Raw genomic sequence first — 27,335 nt, forward strand, 5'->3', positions numbered from 1 at the left:
CCCTTAAAGGAAGTCACACAAATATTTTGTTGTGTTAACAAGTATATGTCTTGATGCATGTGCAATCACCCGGGTTATTAATTCTGTTCATCTGGACGTAGTGTTTTCAGTGAGAGAAACATTTCGTCACTCATCCAAGTGACTTCTTCAGTCTCAGCTGACTGCAGGTTTCCCCAATCTTATAAACAGTACATTTTCATAATGACTGAAACCAGCCCACTGAAGGAACAATTGGCTGGGAGGTCAGTTCCTTGATCATCAAAATTCTCCTGACTAATCATCAGCAAGCACTGATGGCTGATCATTGACCATTGCTCAATGGTCATGAGTACCATTCAGAGAGAGTTGGAGAATGGCTGCAATCACAGCATTGCATGATGGTGAAAGATGCACCCTTAAGCCCCCTCCTCGATTCAGAGATGGTCTTTCCCTTTTTACGTAAATGGCCTCCTTGCATCCCTTCTCAAACCAGCCTCCTCCCTGTCCGGGATACATCCTCATCATTGAAAGAGTGTCCACTGGCCTGTAGGTGTGGAGTCCTGGCCTGTCGAGTTAGCTCTCCTGTCATGTGCCATCCACACAACACAGAAGAACTGAGACTGAAGAAGTCACTTGGATGAGTGATGAAATGTTTCCTACTGGAAACACTACGTCCAGATGAACAGAATGAACTTTAGCAAGTATAATTAGGATTAAACAAAACAGTAAGGGTGGTTGAACAGAGACTATCTGCATATTTTGGAAACATTTCTATCAGACAATTTCATAACATACAACTGTATCTGTTGCTTTAATGAATTTTTATTACTTTGATGACATTTGTAGTTTTACATTTCTCAGGTGTCATCTGTATTTCATCACTACGGCTTTCACAAAAGTGTAGAGTTACTTATGTGGCTGAATTCACAACCCCTGCAAATGTGGAGGAGTACATTACAGGGTAATAAGCTCACACATTTTCCATAGGTACATTTGCTATGAGCATGAGTTATGAAATAGCCAGCAGCATTTTAAATAGAAATCAGTGCTATAGTAGCTACATGCAGTGCATCATAAAGTAAAAAAAAAAGGCAAACATGGTATTGTGTGCAGAAACGTCTTATAGTTTTTCTGTAGTATAATTTACAGAACTAAAGGAGTGCAAAAAGGTTTCAGATATATGTATTTGTATCCATTCCATCAGACAGTACATTGTTCTCCTTTACTAAGGACTTATAGGATCCTTCGTGCTGTAGAAATGAACTCTCTGCACAGCATCGTCAGCACCTGAAAGAACATGAGTTACAGTTAAATTAAGGCAATGTACGATAATAGCGCACAAGCTTTAACGTGGTGTAAGTAAAACCTGATTGGCAGATGAAGTTGAGGTTCTCTCCACAGGGCTGGTCCTGCCAGAGGAAGTGGTCCGTGCTGGCCACGCCTCCACAGGTGCTGGAGTAGCTGTCAGGAACAAAATCCTGTGGCCAATTTAAGAAATTCATGGAATATCCAGACATCCAGAACCACTCGTCTGCTCTGAGGGATCTGATGAATCAGAAATTCGTTGAAATGTTTTTTTCAATCCAAACAAATACAAGGACGCACAGCCTGAGACGTCATGACCTCATCTTTTGAAAATGTCTGAATTTGCAAAATTCAAATTGTCACGGCGTATGAAAAGAGAACAGGTTTGAGCATCTGGCCTCTAGCTATTCTGCACGAGCTTAAACATGAATTATGGCCCTGACTCTGAAACAAATCCATCATTTGAAAATACATTAGCATATTCCTAGTGTTACACAAAATAGGTGAAGCGCATTTCACAGAAAACGTAAAATACACACACAAACATTTAATTGGAGCACCGAACACTATTTAAATTTAGAGCTTTACTTACAAAAAAAATCTGTTTCTTCATTATTTTGTTTCTTTTCACTCCAGGACCGTGTGTACATAATTTCATTCCAAATCATGTTAACATGTTTTTGACAATAAAGCTCCTTGAATCCTTGAAATATTTCACAGCAAGCTTAGATCTGAGTAATAGAGCAGATTGGATCGAAGCATTTCTGTGTTTCTGTGAGTGAGCTTGCAGTTGTTTGTGTTTTCAATTCCTGTTTTGATATCACTGTCGTTTTATGTTGAGATGTGGTTCTTGTAGTAGTATCTCGGTTCTGGTTCTTGTTTAATGTTAAAGTTTTGGTGGCTGTTGGATTACTTCACTGAAGGTTTGTTGTGGTATTTAACACTGAGATGCTAGGACACAAGACAAAATATTAAAAAAATATATTTAAAAGGTATCCTACCCACTAACAGGTGCCATGATGAAGAACACCTGTCAGTGTTCCTAATGTTATGCCTGATTGAAGTATGGTTTTGCCTACCATTTCTTCATCTTCTGAATTTCATGTTCTCCTGGTTGCTTCTTATTTTGTTGATTGTCTGTTCATTTTGAGTAATTCTGTTTTTTTCTTTTGGTGATGTTCAATAATTTCTGTTAATGACTGTTTTTTTAGTGGTGGCTCTTTTGTGGTCATTTTGCTCTGAGCTGACAATCCTACATAAGCTGTGGATTACTTATTACTTGACATTAAGACAGTTGTCAGCAAAACAGAATCAGCTAATTTATATTATTTCTTGCTAATTAATTTGGTTGTTAAAAATACTAATTATCTCATTTCATCGGTACCTGCGCAGTCCCAGCCAGACGTGGTCTGTGAGGGAGAAAGGAACGAGGCCCAGCAGCTGCTCCAACTCGCTTTGCTCCTGTTGGCTGTGAAGGCTGAGCAGGTCCCAGTAATAACGTCTACAGTGCATCAGAGCATCAGACCAGCAGAGCCTCTCTCCCACCACCGTCACGTTCCTGCCACCAAGCTGCAGGCTCACAGGTGGAGGAGGGCTGGAAGGAGGTGGAGGTGTCGGTGAAGGAATGACGGCTTCTGGTGCTGGAGAGAAATAGTTTTGTTCTATGTTTGACTCTTTTTAAAAAAAATTTAACTGGTTAAACTGTATCGTTGCATTATGCACCCAATTAAAAAGGGAAGACTGAAAACCAGAAAGAAGTTCAATTTGTCCACTGTGTAGTGGAAAATGAAAAAACACTAAACACTAAAAGGTTAAAGCTGTTTCTACGTTTGGAAGTAATTTTCCAACAGTCATATATCCACACATGACCACAACAGATCTGCTAGAAAGAAATCTTATGGCCTTACCAGGCAGAGAAGCAAACACCTCCACTTCACACAGCGTCAGAGTTTTCGGAGATCCTGGTATGATCACACTGATGTAGCGACCTTTCATTTCATTACACTGGAATGTGTATGTTGGTGTACCCGCTAATGATTCCAGAACGCCACACCTGATGGTGTTACACAAACATCAAGGTGAAATCATCATCATCATTTTTTCCCTCTAGACCCTTTTCACTAGGATTTTGGGTGCTGCTGAGCCAGCAGTTACATTTGCAGCCACTTTCTTTGGCTTTGTATTTTGAATAGTTAGTGCTTTTTGGGGTTTGCTATTTTACAGTCATATGCATGACATGTATATTTCAGGTGGAAATAACAGAAGTCGCACATTGGGAGTGTTTTCAGTTTATATCCTGTAGTTGTTGGTTCAGTCCTTCAAGTATCTTGGTGTCCACATCTCCTCAGACCTGACATGGGCTGCCCACATTCAGGTCCAGACCAAAAAGGCTAGGCAGCGCCTGTATCACCTACGACAACTGAGGAAGTTCAGGGTCTCTCCAAAGATCCTCAGGATTTTCTATACAGGCGCTGTGGAGAGCATCCTCACACAGAACATGACATCGTGGTTTGGGAACAGCTGTGTGAAGGACCAAAAAGCTCTCCAGAGAGTGATCCGTACAGCAGAACGCTGCTGCAGGATTGCTCTCCCCCCGCTTCAGGACACCTACACCAGGAGATGCCGGACTAGAGCAGCGCAGATACTGAAGGACCCGTCCCAGCCTGGCAACAAACTGTTCCAACTTCTGCAATCTGGTAGAAGGTTCCGCATCATCCGGGCCCTAAACACACACACCCGCCCTCTCACATCATCTATAATTGACTGAGTCAGGACTCTTCCAGACACTAAACCAAGGCACAATGTACATTTCAAATTCCTTTAATTTTAAATATGTTTATATTGTCTATCCTGTAAAATAGTCAGATGTCTATTCATATTAATGTACAGAATTCACATATGTATGTATGTATGTATGTATGTATGTATGTATGTATGAATTCTGTACGTTCTTCCTCTACCCCCCCCCCCCCCCCCCCCCCCCCCACACACACACACACACACACACACACACACACAATTTTTGCACATGTCAGGCTACATTTCACTGTGTGTAATACTTGTATAACTATGCATGTGACAAATAAAGAACCTTGAACCTTGAGCCTTGTTTATTTATTATCTCCAAGCTCTGGTTAACATCATCCTCTACATGTGTGTTTGGATCCTTTGAATCCTTTCTACTATCAGTCTCGTGTCTCACCTGGAATTTGTGTTGCCATTCTGCTCCAGTGAGTCTCCAATCAGGATCTGTGCCCCAAGAAGTCTTTCAGAACAACAGTCTTGTCTGTTGATGATGGTGACAGCAGTGACTTTATAGACAGCCAATAAGTCTACTCTCCACCAGGGATTCTGCTGTGTCCCAGTGTGGGTACAACATGAATAACCCCAGAATTCAGTTCTGCACCCATCGACACCTTTGAAGGGAATCCCAACTGCATTCCCTGTTGATGACTGCACTGTTTGTTTGTTTAAGGCCACATTTTGAAGCGGCTCCACTAAATTGTTGAAAGGAACAAACAAGTATGAATCAGTATCAAGCAGATGTGTTTCCATAGATCAGATCCAGTCACTTAAAGCTCTACCTGCTGGGGCAGCATACACCTCCACTTCACACAGGGTGAGAGTCTTCTGCTGTCCAGGAAGAAACACGTTCACAAAGCGACCCTCCATGCTGCCTCCATCACACCGGTATGTGTAGGTTTTACCCACTTTGATATGTGAGATGGAAGCACACCTGACACCAATGGATGGGGAAATATTAAGTTGACATAATTACTTTCTCAAGAAGAGAATGTAACTGAGAACACAGCCTTTTGAAAGTTTTCATAGGTTTTCCCAAAAAATCACAGAAGCTTTTATTGGTTCCTTTGCTAGTTTGACCGATGTAAGCTATTTACATCTCTATGGCATTTATAAGAACCAATACATGAAAATTTAAAGAGTAACGAACAAGTGTGAAGAAATACCCTTTAACCTTATTGTGAATGTTACACATTGCATAATTAGTGATTAATTAATCCAAACAATTTGCAACTGTTCTCTAATGTGTCTCCTATTTTTGTATATAGGTCTCTAGTTTTGTATATATCCCTCTTGACTGTATATATTTCTCCTGTTGCTATTTATTTCTGCTGTCTACTATTTATATTTTATTCTGCTGTACATGTACAATGACAATGAAGGGCTACTGTATTCCATCTATTCTAGTCTATTGTAACGCAAGGTTTCAGCACATTTGGAACAGTGCAAACACAACAACAGAGCACAAACAAGCAAATAACTACACATAAGACATGTTAGGGAATGTGTGTTGTTTTTTAAAAGGAAATTAAAGTATCAAATATAAAATATAAAATGTCAGATTTTTAAATCTGCAAATATACACGTTTAATTTCATTCAGGTTTATTTATATATACTGTAAGGAAAGCACCCTATAGTATTTGGGTGATCACTCTAACAATCAAATAACCCCCTGTGAGCAAGCACTTTGCAATGGTAAGAGGGGGGAAATGTTTTTTTAGTGGGGTGCAAACTTCAGCAGAATCAGACCCGGGGATGGGCCAGACCAGTTTGGGGGTGAGGAAAGAAGAAAGGGAAGACATAAGACAAAATACCAACAATTGGAGAGAAAGACAGCAATTTAAAGACATTGCAGCTCACTGTATTGTGATGTTTATATCGATCTTAAAAATCCTAAATTTGTTGCACTGCAGTTAAAAGGTTGGGAAATCCACTTATTATATGTTAGTTCACCATGTGGTGGACAAAATGAATCTTGTAAACTTTTGACTTATCACTGTTCCAGTTATACTTAAAAACTCACTTTACATTGAAACACTTGTAATTACCTGGGATTATTGTTTCCATTGTTCTCCAGTGAGTTTCCTATTCTGATCTCAGCTCCATCCAGTCTTTCAGCACAGCAGTCTCCTCTGTTGGTGACTTTTACAGCAGTGATTGTAAAGCTTCGCTGCAGGTCCACCCTCCACCAGGGGTTGGTCTCGTCTTCAGCCGTGTGGCTACAGAACCCATTGCTATAGAACGAGTTCCGTCTGCCATCGATGGCTTTGGACGCAGTGGCAAAGGAGAGTGTAGATGACTGGGTAGCTTCTCCTTTGAGTGCCACATTGGGTAATGGGTATCCTTGAAGGAAAACCACAAAGAGACATTAGATCATTGTGAATAGTTAATTATATTTGTTGCAGAAGGTGCAGAGTGCAGTAATTTTGAAGACCACACTTGGCTGTCATTCTGGCTCAAAGACCTTTAACTATACAAAACAACAAGAATGATTAATTTGTGTTGGGAGGTGGGCCATTTGGAAAATTAACAACAACTTGAACAATCAAGGCCTCAGACTTGTGTATCGGCATCAGGCTGAAATGTGATTACCATAGTAAACTTCAACCTCGCAGATGCTAAGGACATTTTCACTTCCTGGTAGAAACACAGTGACGTAGCGTCCCTCCATGGAGCTACATGGAAAGTAGTATGTCTGTCCACTGGGAATATGAGAGATGACGGCACATCTGTGTATGAGAAAGCCAAAAAGAAGAAAAAAATAAGAAGGGACAATATGCTACTGAAATAATGATTGCTCATGTATTTTATCTGTCTGCTTCAAGCTGTTTCACCTCATGCTTTCAATGTCATTGATCGCTGCGGACTTTCCAATCCAGATTTCAGCACCATCCAGTCCATTTTCCAGTTCTGCTCTATTGGTTATTATTACAGCACCAATTGTATACACATTTACCAGGTCTACCCTCCACCAGGGATCAGATTCTGACTTGGTGAGTGTACAGGACCCTAACTGATATCTTGATTCTCTTCTCCCATCAACTGCTTTGCCAGCAATACCCACGCTGTCACCAACCGAGGACTGGATAGCCTTTTGGTTCAGTGCCAGGTTATGGAAAAGATAACCTTAATATAAAAAAAAATTAGTTAGTATTATGAATTATTCTCTATTTTTTTAAAGATTGTTTTGAGGGAAGTGAGGAAAAAGTTTACCTGTCAGCGCTCTAGATATCATCATGAAGGAAATCACTGTTAATGTAAAGAGTTTGACTTAAAAAATGTAAAGTATAATTTATATCATATTCATTTTTAACTGTAGTGTTTGAAATTGTGTAAAAATGGGAATTTTAAAGGGAACAGCATACTCAACAACATCTCTGCTGAGTGACTGTTGATGTAACAAGCAAGAAAACTTAATTAAATTAATGGAGTGGATATAAAAACAAGGAATCATCAAAACCAGAAACATGTTGTGTCTAAATGTGTCTGAAAGACACCTGAAGCTACACTGATTGATAATTCCGATTAATCCTCGCTTGAATAGCTATTATTCCAGATCTGACAACAATTCTCAAGTATCTCACTGTTGTTTTTAAGACTTGTATATATTTTTATATCACCTCTGTCCAAAATGTTGCCTCAAGACTTTGCGTAGACCAAGATTTAAGTAAAAGAGCACTATGCTACTACTCAAAGTATTATCATCATTTTTGTATATGATAATGATTTTGAGGGTTTTTTCCAAGGTTTAAAATGAATTAAATCAAGTGTAACTGAAGATACTGTAAATTGACTTACCAATGGAGATGCAAATATAATTTCTCCCACTCATGGCTTTGGAAAATAATCCCAGCTATTGTCACTTTACTGCCACTGTGGTTTTCTTCAGAGCATAACAAATCACAAACCTTTCTACCTCATTTATTCTGGTGCAAACAAACATGTAAATTTTTATTCAGTGTTGTTTGCATGAAGGATAACACACCCACATATTACATTTGCTTCTTCTAAACAAATCTCGCTTCTGAAGTTTTCATAAGTTTTCTTATGTTTTGTCCACATCGTTGTTATAGACTTTTCTCTGTTTCATTCCCCTTTTCTCATTACACATTTATGTTCCACACACCAAGTTTTTCTTTGTGTCCAAAACTCTTGGTCAAACAGCTCATTATGGACTCTAAATATACTCAGTAATAAGAAATGTGCTTGAGCAATATTGCCCACAGCAATTTAAAATTCCACACTGACATGTGTAACACCTGAACAGACGCCACAGGTCTCGCACAGGGTTTGGTTTTGTGTTTTTTTGCTATTCTTTTCACTTTCTAGTAAATTTGCTCCTGGTGATGTCACATCATTTTTATGTGTGTACTTTCATTAGTGCTTTACAAATGTTTTGTGGTTGCAGTGAACACCAGTCAAAAGCATCCAGTTCCACCCAGTTTTAATAAATGGAATTATTTATTTAGTAAATGTTTGACATGGGTCTTAAATAAAAAAAACACACACATAGGATTCAAGGTGGAAATGAACGCTCTTTAGGTCACGCTGAAGAAGAATGACTCCACTGCTGTAATAATCATCTGGATGAGGATCTTCCCAAGCTCAAAGTAATCAAAATATAGAGATGTTGGATCAGTTGACATGTCATACATGTTTGTATGCACTTGTTTGCTGTTGGACTACAAAGCTGCCCTTTGTCACAGATTTTGTTCATTATATTTATGGACAGAATTTTTAGTTGCATTCAAGGTGGTGGTCTCAGGATCTCGTTTCTGCACTTTCCAGATGATGCTTTTCTCCCGGCTTCATCAGACCGTGATCTCTAACTCGCACTGGGGGTTTTCCTGGGTGAGTGTTGGGATAAGAATTAACATCCTCAAGTTCAATGTCATGGTTTTCACCTGCTCCGGTTTGGGAGCAAGTTTCTAGGATATGTTGAGGATCTCAGGCTCCTGACACTGATGTGGCTGCTGTGCTGCTCTGTTTGGGTGGAGAGAGATCTGAGCTTGATAGTGAACGTGTCACTTCATATTGATCAGCATTCGTATCCTTATGGTCACAAGCTCTGGGCAGTGACTTATCTGGCTGACTCTTTAATATATGGCAAGACACAACTGCACCGCATGAAAAGTGCATGTAGTGAAAATATTGTAGTTTTAAGTAATTTCATTTGAGAACACCCAAAATTGACTAAACGTTAAAAGTTCCAATTCAAATCTAGCAACATCCATCAGAAAACACACAAAATATTTTTTTGATAAATATTTAATTATAAACATGTAATACAAAATCATTACACGAGCATCTTCAGTAGTACCACATATAGCGTTATTTGTGAACACCTGCTAAAAAGCAAGCAACACATGTGAACATCAGCCACTGAAGGCATCATTGTAAAGGTACTGCTGAACAAACAGCATTCATATAAACAACATATAATAGAAATATACTATCAGAACATAATTGTTTTTAAATGCACCTCTGCCATTTGCTGGCATCATTGTCATCATCAGCAAATGAATTTTGCTTTTGGTGTTCTAAGGGTAGACAAAGGCAAACAATGGTTTACCAGCAGTTTCTGTTTACACGGTTTAGCAGTTTAATAATCAAAGTAACCATAAACTTACCGAATGTTTTTGCTTAGCAATAAAAGTGTGGGCTTTAAAGGGTACCAGACCCTTTACCCAAAATTTGCATAAATTGCACACACTGGTAAAAGCCGTGATTCTGGTTCACTTAATTCAAACTATGTGTTCGGTTACTCTTAATAATGCAGTTGTGCCCCATCTTACCACACCGTTTTAAAGAGTTCTGCAAATGATTCCAACCAAATCTCTAACTGCATGTAAAAGCAGTATAAAAAAAGCTTCTCGAAAGTGATTGCCCTCCACCAGTCCTGATTTGTAATGTGACCTTTTCCCACAAAATTAATCATAGGAGTCTGGGACATACTGTTGATAGTAAACCTGTGAGTTTAAAAATAGTAGCATGGTTGGATAGGGAAGTTTTAATCTGTTATGTAGGGCAGGTTTCAGTTTCCTTATAGCCAGCTCAGAGTCAGGATGCCCACAGTGATCAGCAAAGCTAGAGGCGAGGAAGGAAGAATAGAAGAACAAGTATTAAGTACTCTACGTGTTTCATGTTTGAAGCACATATTCTTTTCTCAGGTAAGTATTAAACCAAAAGAAAGAAGAAAACTTATCTGGTACTTTTACCTTGCATCATTGATTGCTGGATTGTAATTGCATTAGCAGCAGAGGTGGTGGTGGGTTTGGTGGTGGTGGTGGTGGTGGTGTTGGTGGAGTTGGAACTAACCAAATTGGTGACGGTGGCATTAACATCACTCAGGTTTACCACATTAGTTGTTATTTGGAAAGCAGGGCTACCCAGATCCCCTGAAGCTGAAAGAACAAGCAGAGAAAAAAAGATCACTGATGTGTTTAAAGTACATAACAACATATTGATATATTGTCAGTGATGGTCTGTGTAACCATCATTAAAAGAGGTCTGTTAAAGGTGCAATTGATGTGATGTTGATGTGTTAGCTTACTGGCATTATAAGTTCCAGTGGAGACTGACATTGAGAAATTTGTACTGTCTGCGGCTGCTTTAGTTTGGGCTCTAGTAGAGACTGGTACTGTGGCATCAAATTGACACTGGATGTTCCTTCCATTGATTCTGCCCTTCACATTGTTGACTTGAAGCTGTGGAAGAAAACAGATCACAAAGAGAAGAGCTTAGTTTTTATTAGGATAATAATTTCTTCATTATTAAACTTCAATGTAAGTGAAGGCAACACAAGGGCATAAGTAGTGATAGGCAGAATGAGCATTTGTCACACACTCCAACCCTAAAAAAGTATTACTAAACTGTTTTTCAAAAGTCTGCTAGTAGAACTCACCTTTGTGGGATTCAGCTTGCCATTGTTGAGAAGAGCACTTATGTATTTGACTACATTGTTGTCATTTGCACAGATGTAGGTTGTGTCATTGACTCCCTGTGGTGAAGAACCAGAAATTGTAAATGTTACCTCTCTATAAAGATGACGACTAACAAAATACTAGACTGTCTCATTGTTAAACTTTACTGTATTTTCATCTGTGCTAAAAGGATTAAATTTGACATACCTGTGTGGTGTTCCGTGACAGGGTGAGAGCAGCGTAGCCGTCTGATTGTCCTGAAAGTGAAAACTTAAAATTCTGACCTCCCAGCGCTTGGCTACCAAGGAAGAAACATGTCCCACTGGAGGGGTCGCAGCCAGAGGGCTGAGAAACGCACAGCTGTGTCTTGCTACAATTATCTCTAGTAAAAGAGGTCTGCAAGGATAAATAAGATCCATGTTAGAGAGTGGTTTAGTTGTATACATTAATAGGTACTGATCAATGCAACTGCAACTTGTTTTTGTCAGTCTTCTGCTATAGTAATTAACAAATAATTTAATTTATTTTTAAAATATATTTTTTTAATATATTTTTAATTTTTTCTACATTACTCACATTAAGAATTGTCACATTGCTGTCAGGCACTAGTGGGGCAGGTGTTGGAGCTGCAGTCGTGTTGGAAGTGGTGTTGTTGCTGGATGGTGTTGTGGAGCTGGTGTTGGAAGTGGTGTTGTTGCTGGATGGTGTTGTGGAACTGGTGTTGGAAGTGGTGTTGTTGCTGGATGGTGTTGTGGAGCTGGTGTTGGAAGTGGTGTTGTTGCTGGATGGTGTTGTGGAGCTGGTGTTGGAAGTGGTGTTGTTGCTGGATGGTGTTGTGGAGCTGGTGTTGGAAGTGGTGTTGTTGCTGGATGGTGTTGTGGAGCTGGTGTTGGAAGTGGTGTTGTTGCTGGATGGTGTTGTGGAGCTGGTGTTGGAAGTGGTGTTGTTGCTGGATGGTGTTGTGGAGCTGGTGTTGGAAGTGGTGTTGTTGCTGGATGGTATTGGGGTGCTGGCGTTGGAAGTGGTGTTGTTGCTGGATGGTATTGGGGTGCTGGCGTTGGAGGTGGTGTTTGTGCTGGTAGCATTTATGCTGGTTGCTGGAGTCACACTCATTGTGTTGTTGGGTGCTGCCGTAATGTTTTGAGCATAAGTGCCCATGAAACACCCAGTCAGCATCACAAACAGGAGAGTGAGGACTAGTCTGCTGTCCATGCCTAAAACAGAGGGAATAACAGAGATTGAGTAAACTCTAACTATTAACTGTAAGTGAAGTGAAGTTTATTACAGCACTGTATTTAATAACATTTACTGTCACTACAGCTACTCTCTCTCTCTCTCTCTCTCTCTCTCTCTCTCTCTCTCTCTCTCTCTCTCACTCTGTGGTTTTTTCATCATATATTTGTCCACCAGAGTGCACTCTGACTCACATTTTACAATATCCTTAGCACTGAGGCCAGTGCAAGCATCAGTGTACACATCAAAGCTCAACAAGCAGAAGGTGAGTTGTTCGGTTTGGAATTAAAAATCAACTTCATCATCTGTGTATACCATTCAAACATAACATAGGGAATACTGGCTTATATAACAACGGTGAGGACTTTTACAAAATAATCAGTAGCACTTACAGTACAGGCTCTAGAATTAAGTGCAGCAAGATAACACATAATTTGTTTTTACAGATGATATAAGTATGGAGTTAAATAACAAAAAAGTGAAACATTAAACCACAAAATAAAACGCTAATAAATCCCACCACCAAATATCACACGAAAAGTTGCTCAAATAAATAAGAAAAACAATCAAACCAAACTGGCAACTGACATAAGAGTGCCATAAATGCAATGAAACATTAAGATTAATAAAAAGTAATAAAGTAATGAAAGTAATAAATTTGTTCATGTTTTCAAATGACTAATATATTGTAATTGGAAAGTAAGCCTAACAGTCTTTCAGTTTACAACAAAGGTACTCCAGACTCCAAAAAAGTTATTTAGGTTATATATATAATGAAATACTATTGAAAGCTAATTGCAATCCTAATTTATTCATTGTTACGATTATAAATTACTACTCTTCACAAAACACTATTAGATAGTGAATGTCAAACTTAAACAGATATTGAACAAAAAAAACTCATTTAAAAACTGATATGATGTTGCATATGTATTGTTTTTACCTACCTGTAAGTTTTCTTATTTCCAGTGCAAATAGTGAAAGAAATTGAATTAAAGATATATCGTTCCTCAGATTTTGCCTACGTAGTTTCAGTCTCAGGTAGGGCTTGGAGGTGGACAGCTTCTGATGTATCCAGTGGCTTCCAGATGAACAAGTGACACCTGTTCACTTTCTGTCACTGTTAAATAAGCAGAGGGGAGGGGAGAAAATTGCAAGCATTACAAGAGCATTACATGTGAAACTCTGCCATCACTCTAGTGATCAGGGTGGGGCGAGGAATAAGGGTGTGTCGCGTTGAAACAAACCTGAATTTTGTCTTTCCACCTCTTTGTTTTAGAGAGTTTTGTTTCTAAATTCACCACTTCCTTGACAATGCATGCAACCTACATGGATATTGAGGTAAAAACAGGGGATCTACTTCAATCTTTAATGTGTATATTGCCATCGAACAGCAATGAGACTAATTACCAAATATTTTTATTAACTCTGAAAATGCACAAGAAAGAAAGAATGACTGAACAGGTCACAGAGCCATTCTGGTTTATACATACTTGGACTGAACTGGTTGGGCTTTTTTTTTTTCAAATATCAAAATATTGTTACTGACTGTTTAAACCAATTCTGAAACTTTTAAAGTGAAAGAAAATTGATCTGCCTCAAAGGCACAAAGCTCGGTTTGTTCCTCTTGGCCATTTGTGTAAACGTAATATGTTCCATTGTCTAAAGTGGGTTTTAAGTGTCCTCCTGAGAAGAAGGCCACTTAAAAGATTTGACTTAAGATCAAGGTCCAGATCTGGGAGGAGATCCATCAGGACACCATCGCCTATATGATCTGTGTGCTTTCAAAGTGTTCCTTTAATTTTTCTTTCAGCAGGGTAGTTGCTTCCTGTGGATATGATCTTTATGTCATTCTGTTTATTGTGTAGTGTATTGACTGTAAAATAATTTTTGGATGTCTACTAAAATCCAGCAACACTTCTGTCGTGCACTTTCTTACTATTAACTAATAAATAATCTGACTTGGTCAATTTTTTTTACTTTATTATGAACACAGCTCTTCGAAATACACTGTTTCCTTTTCCCTTATTGTGTTTAAGTACACAGACACTAAAGTTCTGATATCTGTGTTCACTTAAGTTTTATTCGGTGCTTCAAGGTTTTTGCAATTGCAGATCAAATCTTCATTGTTGCTATTTAACTTCCACTTTAGAATTTCCGAGAAAGAATGAGGGTGGACCTTTTACACGTCAGTCAGGATATATGGTTGGCATTAATCAGGGTCAGTGGCGTGAAGTTATTTCTTCGTCATGCCTTTAATATGCAAAACTGGTCGTGCTGGTTGAGTTACTGCACATGAAACTGGTCATATGCTTCCCTGGGTTTTTTGGGGTCAGGTGGGTGCAGATTTATCTGTAGTGAATCCGACAGAATGTTCCGAGTGAAGGAACAGAAATGTAAATTTTGTAAACAATTGAATACTGTCAACGTCACATTAATACAGTACAAATGTAATTTAATACAAATTTTATTTGTCACATACACAGTACAACATTTAGTGAACATGTAGTGAAATGCTTGTGTCCTGAACTGCAGACAGGCTGCAGACGTAGCCGCGCCATTCCAGGGCTTGTTTTTACCATGGGGAGTCTAGCCAGGATCCTTACTGGATACCAGGTGGGAATCAAACTTGCAATCCCAGCTCCATCACATCACATATGTTATACCCTTGTGGTGTGCAGTGCATCATAAAAATTGCAATGGAGTAAAGATTACCCTGGTTACCCTGTACATGACATCAGCGGATCAATCAGACTGAAGTACAGACTTTGAGGTTTAAATCAAAGGGTGTAAAAAAGTAATGTGATAACTGAGTAGTTACAGCTGTTTTTCTACACATTTTCCAAAGGTATTTGGGCATTTGACTGACAAGCATTTTCCTGGCCAGGAGAGGTCTGTTCCTTTGTTATTCCATAAAGAAAAACACACACACCTGGAGTCCATTGCAGGTTTTAACCTTTATTTTATAGTTTTTAACTGGATAACTTAATATGAGGTCCAACGGGATGCAAGTGAAGGGGGCCATAATTAGGCAGAGGAAAAAAACAAGCTAATTAAATAAACAAACTTATGCTACAGCAGTGGTGCTTCCTGTATGTGGTTAACTCTGTTCTCTTCCTCTGCAGGATTTGTCGGGAGGGTGTCCAGTTAATGTGTTTTGCAAATGGTGTGCACCGATGTGGTGGTAGTAGCTAGATTCTTCCCTTTTAGTTTTCCGAGGAAGGAATGCGTCTTCACGTTGGAGATTGTTTTGAGTTCTAGTTGTTGGTAGTTTGACCTTAATAAAATAAAACCCATGTTTATTTTGTGATCTCTGATAACCTTGCTTTCTGACTCATTTCAATCGTGGTTATTTTCTAATTTCTACTTTTCAGAACTTAATAATCTATGCACTGATGGTGTGTTTCCTGAATTACCTGCTAGAAGTGCTTAGTCGTATCACCTGCTGGGCGATATGACTAAAAATATTTATCACGATATACATTTGAAAATTTGCAATAACGATATAACTGATGATATAATTGACACAAGACAAAATACTTTACAACTCCACAATTTTATTAGTGCAAACAAAAAAAACATCAATGTATTTCACTTAAGCAAGCAGCTGTTTTTTATGTGCATTAAAGTTATATAAAAATGTAACAGTGCAAATTCCTTGCTGACAGTTGAACCAAAAGGCATTTTCAGAGGAAACTGGCCGACATATCCTCAGCATAACCATGTATAATATCCACAAAACTTAAAAAAGGTTATACACACACAATGCGGTAATATTATGTTGAAGCACAGTACGTATCACTCCGCGAGGCTCCTGCCTACGATAGCCGTAATGCTCCGACAATCCATCAAGCAGTGCGGGTTCATAGCTTAGCAAAGTCGTACTAAAACATTTGACAGATTTTCGAGCGCCGTGTACGACATAAAATCGTTTCGAGGTCAGTAAACACAACCAGAGTTCATACATAAGGCACACAGGATTATAAGGGGCACTGTCGATTTTCAGAAAAATCAAAGAATTGATTTTAAGTGTGCTGTATTTTCCAAAAAACCACGATAATAACGACGGCCTGCTAGCATGCGCTACCAAAAATAGTGCTTTGCTGTGTGTCTGACGGACGAAAGCTAAACCAGTTCCACACCACTGAAGTTGCAGCATTTTTACAAACCAATTCTGGTTCATCTGTTTCATTCAACGATCCGCTTCCGCCTTTCTCATTCTCCGTCACCGCCATGTGCGTATGAAAACAAAGGCACTGCGCATGCGCGTTTTATCCATATTCTATTGCGATATTTCATTTTCTTATCGTTGCCCAACATTATACCGGTATTATCGTGAACGGTATGATATGGCCCAGTCCTATTACCTGCCTCAGGTCCTTTTAGTTTATTTAGACAAAGGTCAGGTCTTTAACTTGGCCAGTCAAAAATCATTTTTGATAGAACTACTTTGTTTTGAGGGTTGTTACCTGTGACATAGACCTTTGGTTGCTTATCAATCACTGCATTTTCCAACCAAACAGTAAAAACAATACACACCTTGTTTTAGAAGTATTTTCCTTTTCCATGGCCACTCCCTTGAAGAGTACAAATACGTAGACGGAATTTCCTTGATGTTCAAACAGCCTGACTGTGGACATTGGCCACACGTCATGCAGTATTAGTTCACGCTGTTGAAGAGAAGATAAAAAACAGATTTCATCAAGCAGATAAACAAAGGTTAACTTGTACCAGAGTAATTTTACCATAAATATAACCAAGGTGAGAAAAGCTAACGAGCTAAAGCACATCACGTTATCTGTCAGACATGGTGGAGACGGCATTATGGCTACCAGTGGAACCAGGTCACTAGTGTTTATTCATGATGTGACTGCTGATAGAAGCAGCAGATTGAAATGTGAGGTTTATGTGGCTGTACTCTCTGCTTGATTAAATCAAATGCTGCATAACTAATCTGACAAACCTTTAATGAACATAAGGATAATATCTCAAAGAATATTGCAGAAGCAACTTAACAGTTTCCCAAGGAAAGGAAATTAAAATATTTCTCAATGGCCAAGTAAGTCACCTGGTCTCAACTCAACAGAGATAAACTGAAAACAAAGTGACCCAGAAACAAACTGAAGACCAGCTAGAGTAAAGGTCTGACAGAGCATCGCTAAGGAGAAAACACAACATCTGGGGATAACTATGGGATCTATATTTAAAATTATGTTTATACTAACATCTTCATTTCAATCCTATCGTAATTGCTCTATATCAAATCCAATGTGGTAGTCATCAGAGATCAGAGGCAGGCAAAACAAAAATGTACAAATGTCAGTAATGTGTTTCCCGACACAGCTCGTATACTTTCCTTACACTCAGACGAACTGTAATGCTTCACTTACATTTCTGGCTCTAAGACTGTGTGCAAAGATCTCACAAATATCTACTCTTGACTTTTGTAAGTAAGTAATTCAAATTCAAATTCAAATTTTATTTGTCACGTACACAGTCATACACAGTACGATATGTAGTGAAATGCTTGGACAACTGCTCGTGACCTAAAGAAAACAAAAAAGGAAAAGGCTATGAATAAGATAGGAAATAAATATGAAAAATTAAAAAGGGTAAATTTAACTAGGAAGGAATAAAATATAAATTAAGGTTAAAAATGAAATAACTGTACAACACAAATTAGAATGAAGGGTAAATTTAACTGGGAAGAATAAGATAAAATATATAACTTAAAGTTGAAAACAAAATACACAATATAGAACTATATAAGAATGTATGAAGAAATATAAATATAAATAAATATATACACAATAACAGCAGCTGTACAAGTATTAACCGGAAATGAAGAATATAGTGACCAGTGTTGTGCAAAACCAAAGTCCAGAAAGTCCAGTGTGTGTGTAAGAACCATATGTGTGGGTCAGTACTGTGTGGTGTGATTGAGAGACCGTATCGCCTGCGGGAAGAAGCTCCTCCTCAGTCTCTCTGTGTTGGTCTTCAGGGAGCGGAATCGCTTTCCTGACCTCAACAGAGAGAACAGTCTGTTGTTGGGATGGCTGAGGTCCTTCACGATCTTCCTGGCCTTGGTCCAGCACCGCCTGCTGTAGATTGAGTGCAGGTCAGGGAGCTCGGAGCGGATGGTGCGCTCAGCTGACCGCACAACCCTCTGTAGAGCTCGTCTGTCCTGCATGGTGCTGTTCCCGAACCAGGTTAAGATGTTTCCCGCCAGGATGCTCTCTATGGTGCACGAGTAAAAGTTCCTGAGCACCTTGGAGGGCAGTTGGAAGTCTCTCAAGCGTCTGAGGTGGTAGAGACACTGTCGGGCCTTTTTCACCACGGTGTTGATGTGACAGGACCATGACAGGTCCTGCGTGATGTGAACTCCGAGGTATTTGAAGCTGTCCACTCTCTCCACTGGGCACTCGTTGATGACGGGGGTCTGGTAGTTCCTCTCCTGCTTAGTGCTGAAGTCCACTATCAGCTCCTTTGTCTTACTGACGTTTAGAAGGAGGTTGTTCCTCTGGCACCAGTTCTCCAGATTCCTAATCTCCTTCAGGTAGGCCGTCTCGTTGTTATCAGAGATCAGGCCCACCACGACGGTGTCGTCAGCAAACTTGATGATGGTGGTGGAGCTGGTAGTGGCCACACACACACATATAATGTTTATTTATATATCGCTTTACAAGAACAAAATTCACAAAGGGTTTTACAATGCAGAAGTAGGTATACACTAAGTTAAAATAGCATAAAGAAATTAAACAAGCAAGTCTGCAGAGGTGTGTCTTGAATTTCAAAGAACTTTTTCTACGTTTTGACAAATTGAAGCAAACATTGGTGTTGCATGTTGGTAGAGAGAGAAATATGGATAATTTTGAGTGAGCTATGTTTGTTCTTACTTAATTAGTTTGGCTATGCTTTAACAGCCCCACTTGCAGCAGCAGCATTGCCTGATATCTGACATACAGTGGGGCAAAAAAGTATTTAGTCAGCCACCGATTGTGCAAGTTCCCCCACCTAAAATGATGACAGAGGTCAGTAATTTGCACCAGAGGTACACTTCAACTGTGAGAGACAGAATGTGAAAAAAAAATCCATGAATCCACATGGTAGGATTTGTAAAGAATTTATTCGTAAATCAGGGTGGAAAATAAGTATTTGGTCAATAACAAAAATACAACTCAATACTTTGTAACATAACCTTTGTTGGCAATAACAGAGGCCAAACGTTTACTATAGGTCTTTACCAGGTTTGCACACACAGTAGCTGGTATTTTGGCCCATTCCTCCATGCAAATCTTCTCGAGAGCAGTGATGTTTTGGGGCTGTCGCCGAGCAACACGGACTTTCAACTCCCGCCACAGATTTTCTATGGGGTTGAGGTCTGGAGACTGGCTAGGCCACTCCAGGACTTTCAAATGCTTCTTACGGAGCCACTCCTTTGTTGCCCGGGCGGTGTGTTTTGGATCATTGTCATGTTGGAAGACCCAGCCTCGTTTCATCTTCAAAGTTCTCACTGATGGAAGGAGGTTTTGGCTCAAAATCTCACGATACATGGCCCCATTCATTCTGTCCTTAACACGGATCAGTCGTCCTGTCCCCTTGGCAGAAAAACAGCCCCATAGCATGATGTTTCCACCCCCATGCTTCACAGTAGGTATGGTGTTCTTGGGATGCAACTCAGTATTCTTCGTCCTCCAAACACGACGAGTTGAGTTTATACCAAAAAGTTCTACTTTGGTTTCATCTGACCACATGACATTCTCCCAATCCTCTGCTGTATCATCCATGTGCTCTCTGGCAAACTTCAGACGGGCCGGGACATGCACTGGCTTCAGCAGCGGAACACGTCTGGCACTGCGGGATTTGATTCCCTGCCGTTGTAGTGTGTTACTGATGGTGACCTTTGTTACTTTGGTCCCAGCTCTCTGCAGGTCATTCACCAGGTCCCCCCGTGTGGTTCTGGGATCTTTGCTCACCGTTCTCATGATCATTTTGACCCCACGGGATGAGATCTTGCGTGGAGCCCCAGATCGAGGGAGATTATCAGTGGTCTTGTATGTCTTCCATTTTCTGATGATTGCTCCCACAGTTGATTTTTTCACACCAAGCTGCTTGCCTATTGTAGATTCACTCTTCCCAGTCTGGTGCAGGTCTACAATACTTTTCCTGGTGTCCTTCGAAAGCTCTTTGGTCTTGGCCATGGCGGAGTTTGGAGTCTGACTGTTTGAGGCTGTGGACAGGTGTCTTTTATACAGATGATGAGTTCAAACAGGTGCCATTCATACAGGTAACGAGTGGGGGACAGAAAAGCTTCTTACAGAAGACGTTACAGGTCTGTGAGAGCCAGAGATTTTCCTTGTTTGAGCTGACCAAATACTTATTTTCCACCCTAATTTACGAATAAATTCTTTACAAATCCTACCATGTGAATTCATGGATTTTTTTTTTTCACATTCTGTCTCTCACAGTTGAAGTGTACCTCTGGTGCAAATTACTGACCTCTGTCATCATTTTAAGTGGGGGAACTTGCACAATCGGTGGCTGACTAAATACTTTTTTGCCCCACTGTATATTATCATACTAACATAATCTCATATTATTTGAATTCTACAATTTTGACGTTAACTAACATCTGAAAGTAAAATTTCAGTTTTTCAAAACAGTAAAAATTAAAAAAGTCCCAAACTAAGTAGCTATTAACCAAGGCTTTTTGGTTTTTGTGTTTCTTTGTTTGTGAATGATCACCCTAATTTGCCACATGTAGAGGCATTTTGTACATGTGCAGCCGTCTAAGGGTTTTTGTTTTATGTTCCAACCTTACTGTTTTCAAGGTGTAAATTACAGCTTAGCTGACATTAACATCTTCTGAGCCTTCAGCGTGACAGATTGAATGTTTCCCAGGGTAACCTGTTTGCTTTCATAACCTGTGTAACTGGGTTTTTGTTTTGTTTGTTTTTAACATTTGATCTGTCTGTATAAAAATATACTACAGTGTCCAAAGTATTTACTCATCTACCTTCACAAGGTCAAGAGCTTAAGTTCAAGAAGAGTTCAAAAAGAAGTTTATTGTCATTTTATGTGGTATTTCAAGAAATACCCAGGCTGAAATGAATTGCTGTTTCTCACCAGCCTCTACAGTGCAATAATCAATACACATGCATGTGAACTTGAGTGACATCCTAGTCGTAATTATTTTATATGATGTCAGCCCAGCTCTTACTGCTGTAAAAGCTTCAGCTCTTCTGAGAAGGCTTTCCACAAGGTTTACCTGTAAAGTCCAGTGGCGAAGTGCTATACACCACTGCTTTCGACATTTTGCATTGTTTTTGTTGCACAGCGGGAATCCCACCACGCTGCAATTCACTGATTGCAGTGTGGTCGCACTCCTGATAGCGATGCATTTTTTCACAAATGTTTGTGCAGGCAGTCTGCCGGCCTAAGTGCTTGATTGTACACACATGTGGCAGTAGAACTGAACGGAATACCTTTGGCGATACTATAAACATAAAGTTAATATGAAACATGTGGACGTTCAGAGTGAGCTTTTCGGTTGAGGTGATCAGTAAATGATTAATGTTTTTTTGCTTCTTTCTTTATTATTGACATTTCAGTTGTAAATTCATGTTTCTGCTTTCACAGAAACAGAAAAATAAAAAGAGTCATTCATGATCTAGTTTTGGTTGGTCTAAGTATGTGTCTAACACATACGGCATTTCTGAACTTGTCAACAGACTATTCAGAGTTACAAAGAGCATGTTGCTCAATCAAAACTTTACTGAACAACTTTATTGTGTGGCCATGGCTCTGGATTGTGGTCTGACTGGGAAAACAGGGTTTGTTTGTAACGGTTTATCACTTCTTCTGCTTGTTCAACTGCAATAATACTTTAATTAATTTTTCATTCTTACTCCTGTAAAGGCAAATTACAACAACAGTTGCCTCAAGGCACTTGATGGCACCATGTGTTGAGTTTTCAAGCAGCAAATATAGTATCATAAAACAGCTTTATAGAATCTAGTGCCTGACCTGCCACAAAGGAAACTGAAGGAAATCTTGAAAAGCACTTCACCATACTCATTGCAACTGTGCAAGATGCTTTGTAGGTTGCATTTAACACGCAGGCATACCCTGTATGTATCTTCCTTTATCCAATGTAATCTACCTGTTTTTGTTAGACCAGAGGACATTCTAACAAAGCTGGTGTTTTGCAAAACTGGGCAAACCTGCTGTTGACGCAAAACAAAACCACAAAAATGTTGTATGTTTTCCTTTAGTTCAACAAAACATTCACAACACATTTCTGAAATTCGTTTACAGATGGGAGAATGAAGTATTAGGTAGGAGAAAATCTAGAAATCTAAAGAAATCTTAAAAAAAAATAGAATAAATGTAAGCATATTAAATTAAAGTACTGAACAAGGTTATCTATTTACTGACAAATTATTTTCAATGTCAATCCTGCAGATTTATTCTTTCTTCATCCTTGGTAGAACTACTTTGTTTTAAGGGTTGTAAGCTGTGAAACAGACCTTTAGCCGCTTATGAATTGCCCCAGTTTCATTTCTAACCTGCCAGACAGTACACACCTTGTTCTTGAACTATTTTAGTTTTCACTGACTACCCCGCAGAAGAATAAAAACAAGTAGACTGAATTTCTTCTTCAGACAGCCTGACTTTGGATTAGTTTTTGTCACATGTTATTCAGCATTACATTTGTTGTAAATGTATAATGACAATACAGGGCTATTCTACTCTATTCTGTTAGTTGGCGAGAAGACAAAAAAAACACGTCACCACATCCATGCTGACAATGACGGTGTTTGTTTATGGAACATAAGACGTACGAAAGGTTTCGGAGCTGTCGTCATTCAAATTGGAGCATTAAAAAAGAAAGAAAGTGAAGCATAAATAACACATAAATTTCACGATTATTCGAGTTTTCTGAACAGAGAGCGAGAGAGAAGGACTTTGTCATTAAGACTAAACAAAACAGTTCACACTCGAGCAAAAATAAAACATCTGCTCCAAAAGCCCTTCTGTATTATGAAATTAATGAATAGTGTTGTTCTATTTATTTCCTCCATTCACAGGGTTTTTCGATGGCTCTGTATGCATACTTTAAAATAAATTGTCTTTAATGTGCAGTCTGGCTTCAGAGTTTCTGTAATGGCACCTTTAGGTTTCTTTCTACATTTCTTGGTAACAGTTGTGATTCTTCCATTTGTCACTGATGGTTTTGTTGAACTTCTTGCTGAGATTATCAAGCATTATCATGCATGATAATCAGCATTGACAACGGGAAACTAAAATAGAATATCTAAACTTCCCCATATCTGTGTTCCCAGTGCTTCTTTTACCGTAAAAGCTTTAAACATGGGCATTTTTCCTGTTTGAACAAAAAAAAAAAAAAAAGTTCACCATTCCTGGGTTAGGGTTACAACATAATATTTATGCAGGAGGTGGACACTGCATGTTACATAAATATATTAACTGTTACAGTAAATTAACTGTTACAAAGTAAGGCTAAATATGCCATGCCACACAGCAAATCCAGCATGTCCAAATTAACACTGTCGGATTTGATTTCAACACTATTAAAGTGTCTATATGGGTCCACACCAGAGAGTGTTAATTTAACTCTTTTTGGAGAGTTGGTACGTTAACTCTGATTTAGTGTTAAACACCAAATCTGTCTGGAGTTGATAATTTAACACTTGGTGTTAAGAGTTTATATATTAACTCTCAAAGAGTATTTTAGTTTAAGTACGTAAGAGTTATCTTCTAATTCATTCTAAAAAGCGGGAATTTTACTGTTCTGAACTTCTAGAAATTTCTTTTGGAAATAAACATTTACTAAAAGATGCAATGGTTTTTGAAAAACATTTATTCTGAACTGTGCACCACAATTTCAAAACATTTTCTGAAAGATGTAACAGTATACATGTTCTCACTTTCATTAGAATTTTGTTTATCAAAAGGTCTGACATGGTAAATGCAAATAACAGCATTCTCATCACTTATTTCTTCAATACAATATGCATGTCCTTCATTCATCACTTTGTGGAACTTCAACGCACTTCTGCTCTCCCCCATATTCCATCTTCACAAGCATATCCTGTGCGGAGATTGAATAAAAATTAGTTGACACTAATTAATGGCACAAATAATCCAGTAAACAATTGCAGCACAGTAAAAAAAAAAAAGGAATCCTCTTTGAGCCATTACTTGTGTAAAGTATTTTCCCAAAAGACAAAGACACAGGCAACAGGTAATACTGAACTAAATGTAAAACCTCAACCTTTTTCATTTTTACCTAAACCGTGTGCACAAAACTCTGGAGGGATCTATGCTAACGTAGAACCCAGTCAGGACGTCAGCTACTGCTGTTTGCTCGTTTTTTTGTTTTTTTTATTTATGGGCAATCGTTTTCAGGCTTCAAGTAGCACCATTATACCAACATTTCACATTCTAGACATTGTTTTAGGTGTATTTGACCAAAAGTTTGACTGAAAATTCACATGCAAGCTTTTTTCAAGGCTGTGGTATTTGCCCGCAAACAATACCTTTCAGCTAGCTAAAACAGAATATTATGCTATCACCGAGCAACATGGCTAATGCCTTTCACACAGCTTTGTCTCAACTCCAAAGAGCCACAGAAGTAAAAGCTCATAATAATAATTGAAACAATCTTTGAAAAAATGACTTACCAAGCATGGCAAACAACTCAAATATGTAGAGCAAAATGTTCTGAAACGGCTTCACTTCAGCTTCGATTGGAGCCGTGCTGGGGGCGGAGTCTGTGAATTTACTCTGTTGGTGTCATAGCCCCTCTAGGAGTTCAGAGTTAAGAGGTCAAGAGTTAATGTTTCCATTGTAACACCTCCAGATTTGACATAGAAACACTCATTTTTAACACTCGATTTTAACTACTATCATTTTACACCTCAGAGTTACATTAAAAGAATGTGACTCTGCTTAGAGTAAAATTAACTCTACTTTTGCAAGAAGACTATTAACACCAAAACATTTAACACTTTTGAATTTGCTGTGCAGATTAGAAGAAACCTCTACAACAGGGATGTCAAACTCATTTTACATTGCCATTTGTTGGCTGGACTAGTGATACTCCCTGTTCTGTCAGTGTAAAGTGTAAATACACATTTACTCCCTGACACATGTTAATATTTTTTAATGCAGTTTCCAGAGTTTTCTTTTGTTTTTCCTCTTTTTTCTACTTGATTAAGACTACATCCACACGTACATGGGTATTTTTGAAAACTGAGATTTTTCGTTTTCATTTTTTAAAAAGTCCCATCCACACGTACAGTTTTGAAAATTATTTCCGTCCACATGTAAACTCCAAAAATGCAGTCAAACATTGCCAAGAACATGCCAAATCCTAGCCGTGTTGAAATGTTGGCCAATTGGAAGTCTAGAAGCCTGGGCAGGAAAGAGTAAACAGGGTTTTATGCAAACCTTGAGTACTTCTGAAAAGTTTTTGTGTTTTTCTGGAAATTTAGTTAATTTTGTGTTACATTTTCAAGTGTCTTCATCATTTCAAATGTTAATAACCAAAAACAGTATTTTACCTGGTGTAGACTCACAACTTAAGAATGAACAAAAAGCATACAGCATGCATACATTTCTTTTTTTTTTAAATTAAGTTTATTCAAAACGACAACGGATTTAGGTTGTGAGAGCATCTTGAATAGTTGAATGCAGAAGTTCACTCTGACGACTTTGTCTTTCTAAATGGAGGGACAGTAACTTTGTGTGCATATGTAAGCGTGTAAAAACTGCAGATAGTCAGATTAACTGCAACAATATTTTGTCTATGTCCGCCATTGTAGAAATTCATCTCATGTAAACAACAACGCAGCGCATAGCGTCTCATCAAAAAAAGCGCACACCTTTGACGTTGCGTGACAAAATCTCAGTTTTCCTCATCCATGCGTAAAAGCAAAAACAGAGTTTTTGGCAGGAGTTTTTAAAAATCTCTGTTTTCAGAGATTTCAACATTTTTCTGAAAATGGTCAAGTACTAGAAATGGATTGAAAATAAGTTTTACAAAAAAATCATTCAATGTCCAAAGAAAAAGTTTTTCAGACCTTCAGAAAGTCTGGAGAATTACTTCTCAGGGTCAAGTCTGGTGCTTTGGAAGCTAAATGTAAAGATGTGAGAGATAGCCCATGACTTTTACGCAGTACATCATTAAAGATAACAGAAGTTATTTATTGATAATTTCCCCAAAGCTATAGTGAAGGATTGATAAAATGTTAGTTAGTTATTCCTAAGATATGTTAATATAAAATAAAAATGAAATCATTGTGTGTGTGTAAGTGTGTGTGTGTGTGTGTGCCAGTTTTTTGCACTTCAATTTGTAGGTCAGAAGTATTGGCCCTGTCAAAACTGACACAAAGTCAAGGCAGAGAATATTTAAGAAAAACTGTTTTGTATTCTAAAGTCTGTGAATTTAGGCTTTAACACCAGTGACTGCATCTTCAGCCATGTTTAAAGTTATGCTTCATGTTGTGTAATAAGTAATTAGTACAAAAACATAAAGTAGTTTGACTTATCATTACATTTCTCTTTGGCTCTCGGAGGAGGCAGACGCACTTTTTCTCCTCTCCCTTATCTTCCCTGCTTATGTCCTTGTCTAGTCTCATGTTTTTTTTGTATTACTTTCCCTGGAACACTCTCTCACAGTCTGTTTCTAAAACCTAAAGAGAATTATGGAGCCCTGGAGGGACTTTCCCTGCCGGATACTCGATGGACAGGTGACAGAAATGGAGGGTCGTGTGCCTGGCGGGACTGTCCATCGAGGACGCTGAAGATATCTACCTATTCAGAACCATGATAACAGGGTTCTTGCTGATCGGAGCTTGCTTGGCCCTGGCTTATCGGAGAATTAAGAGAGCGGAACCGGCTGTTCAAACCCCCCCCCCCCCAAGGCTGCCCGCTGGGATTGAAACGATGGGACGAGGCGGGACTTCTCAGAACGGGCTCGAAAGCAGAATGGTTAAGACCTTGGAGACGCTTACAGCTGCCGTAAATACTCAGAATAACACCTCTGAACGTATATTGGGATACAT

The 27,335-nt window shown here is 38.8% G+C and overlaps 2 protein-coding genes and 2 long non-coding RNA genes across 4 annotated transcripts; 1 reads left to right on the plus strand and 3 right to left on the minus strand.

Moving 5' to 3' along the window:
* Positions 1-1,204: 1,204 nt before the first annotated feature.
* Positions 1,205-7,322, minus strand: LOC146674541 (uncharacterized). The gene is made up of 10 exons (XM_085401082.1): positions 7,301-7,322; positions 6,922-7,213; positions 6,680-6,816; positions 6,136-6,430; positions 4,869-5,020; positions 4,487-4,781; positions 3,192-3,337; positions 2,669-2,924; positions 1,346-1,524; positions 1,205-1,266 (listed from the first exon to the last, which is right to left on the minus strand). Exons 1-10 carry the CDS (start codon positions 7,320-7,322, stop codon positions 1,205-1,207), a joined length of 1,836 nt encoding a protein of 611 aa, XP_085257208.1.
* A 2,015-nt stretch (positions 7,323-9,337) lies between these two features.
* LOC146674542 (uncharacterized) lies at positions 9,338-13,341 on the minus strand. The gene is made up of 7 exons (XM_085396871.1): positions 13,191-13,341; positions 11,587-12,224; positions 11,218-11,406; positions 10,992-11,087; positions 10,641-10,794; positions 10,306-10,491; positions 9,338-10,174 (listed from the first exon to the last, which is right to left on the minus strand). Exons 2-7 carry the CDS (start codon positions 12,220-12,222, stop codon positions 10,131-10,133), a joined length of 1,305 nt encoding a protein of 434 aa, XP_085252997.1. The 5' UTR covers positions 12,223-12,224; positions 13,191-13,341; the 3' UTR covers positions 9,338-10,130.
* Positions 13,342-13,424: 83 nt separating this feature from the next.
* On the plus strand, positions 13,425-15,987 carry LOC146674543 (uncharacterized). The gene is made up of 4 exons (XR_014909406.1): positions 13,425-13,584; positions 14,779-14,859; positions 15,092-15,191; positions 15,369-15,987. It is a non-coding gene; the product is annotated as an uncharacterized LOC146674543 (long non-coding RNA).
* An 8,122-nt stretch (positions 15,988-24,109) lies between these two features.
* On the minus strand, positions 24,110-25,645 carry LOC146674544 (uncharacterized). The gene is made up of 2 exons (XR_014910628.1): positions 24,951-25,645; positions 24,110-24,358 (listed from the first exon to the last, which is right to left on the minus strand). It is a non-coding gene; the product is annotated as an uncharacterized LOC146674544 (long non-coding RNA).
* Between the last annotated feature and the right edge of the window lie 1,690 nt (positions 25,646-27,335).

The sequence above is a fragment of the Rhamphochromis longiceps genome, linkage group LG3 (genome assembly GCF_057381845.1).
Source record: "Rhamphochromis longiceps isolate RC_006_pf linkage group LG3, R_longiceps_female_GT1.1, whole genome shotgun sequence".
NCBI lineage: Eukaryota > Metazoa > Chordata > Actinopteri > Cichliformes > Cichlidae > Rhamphochromis > Rhamphochromis longiceps.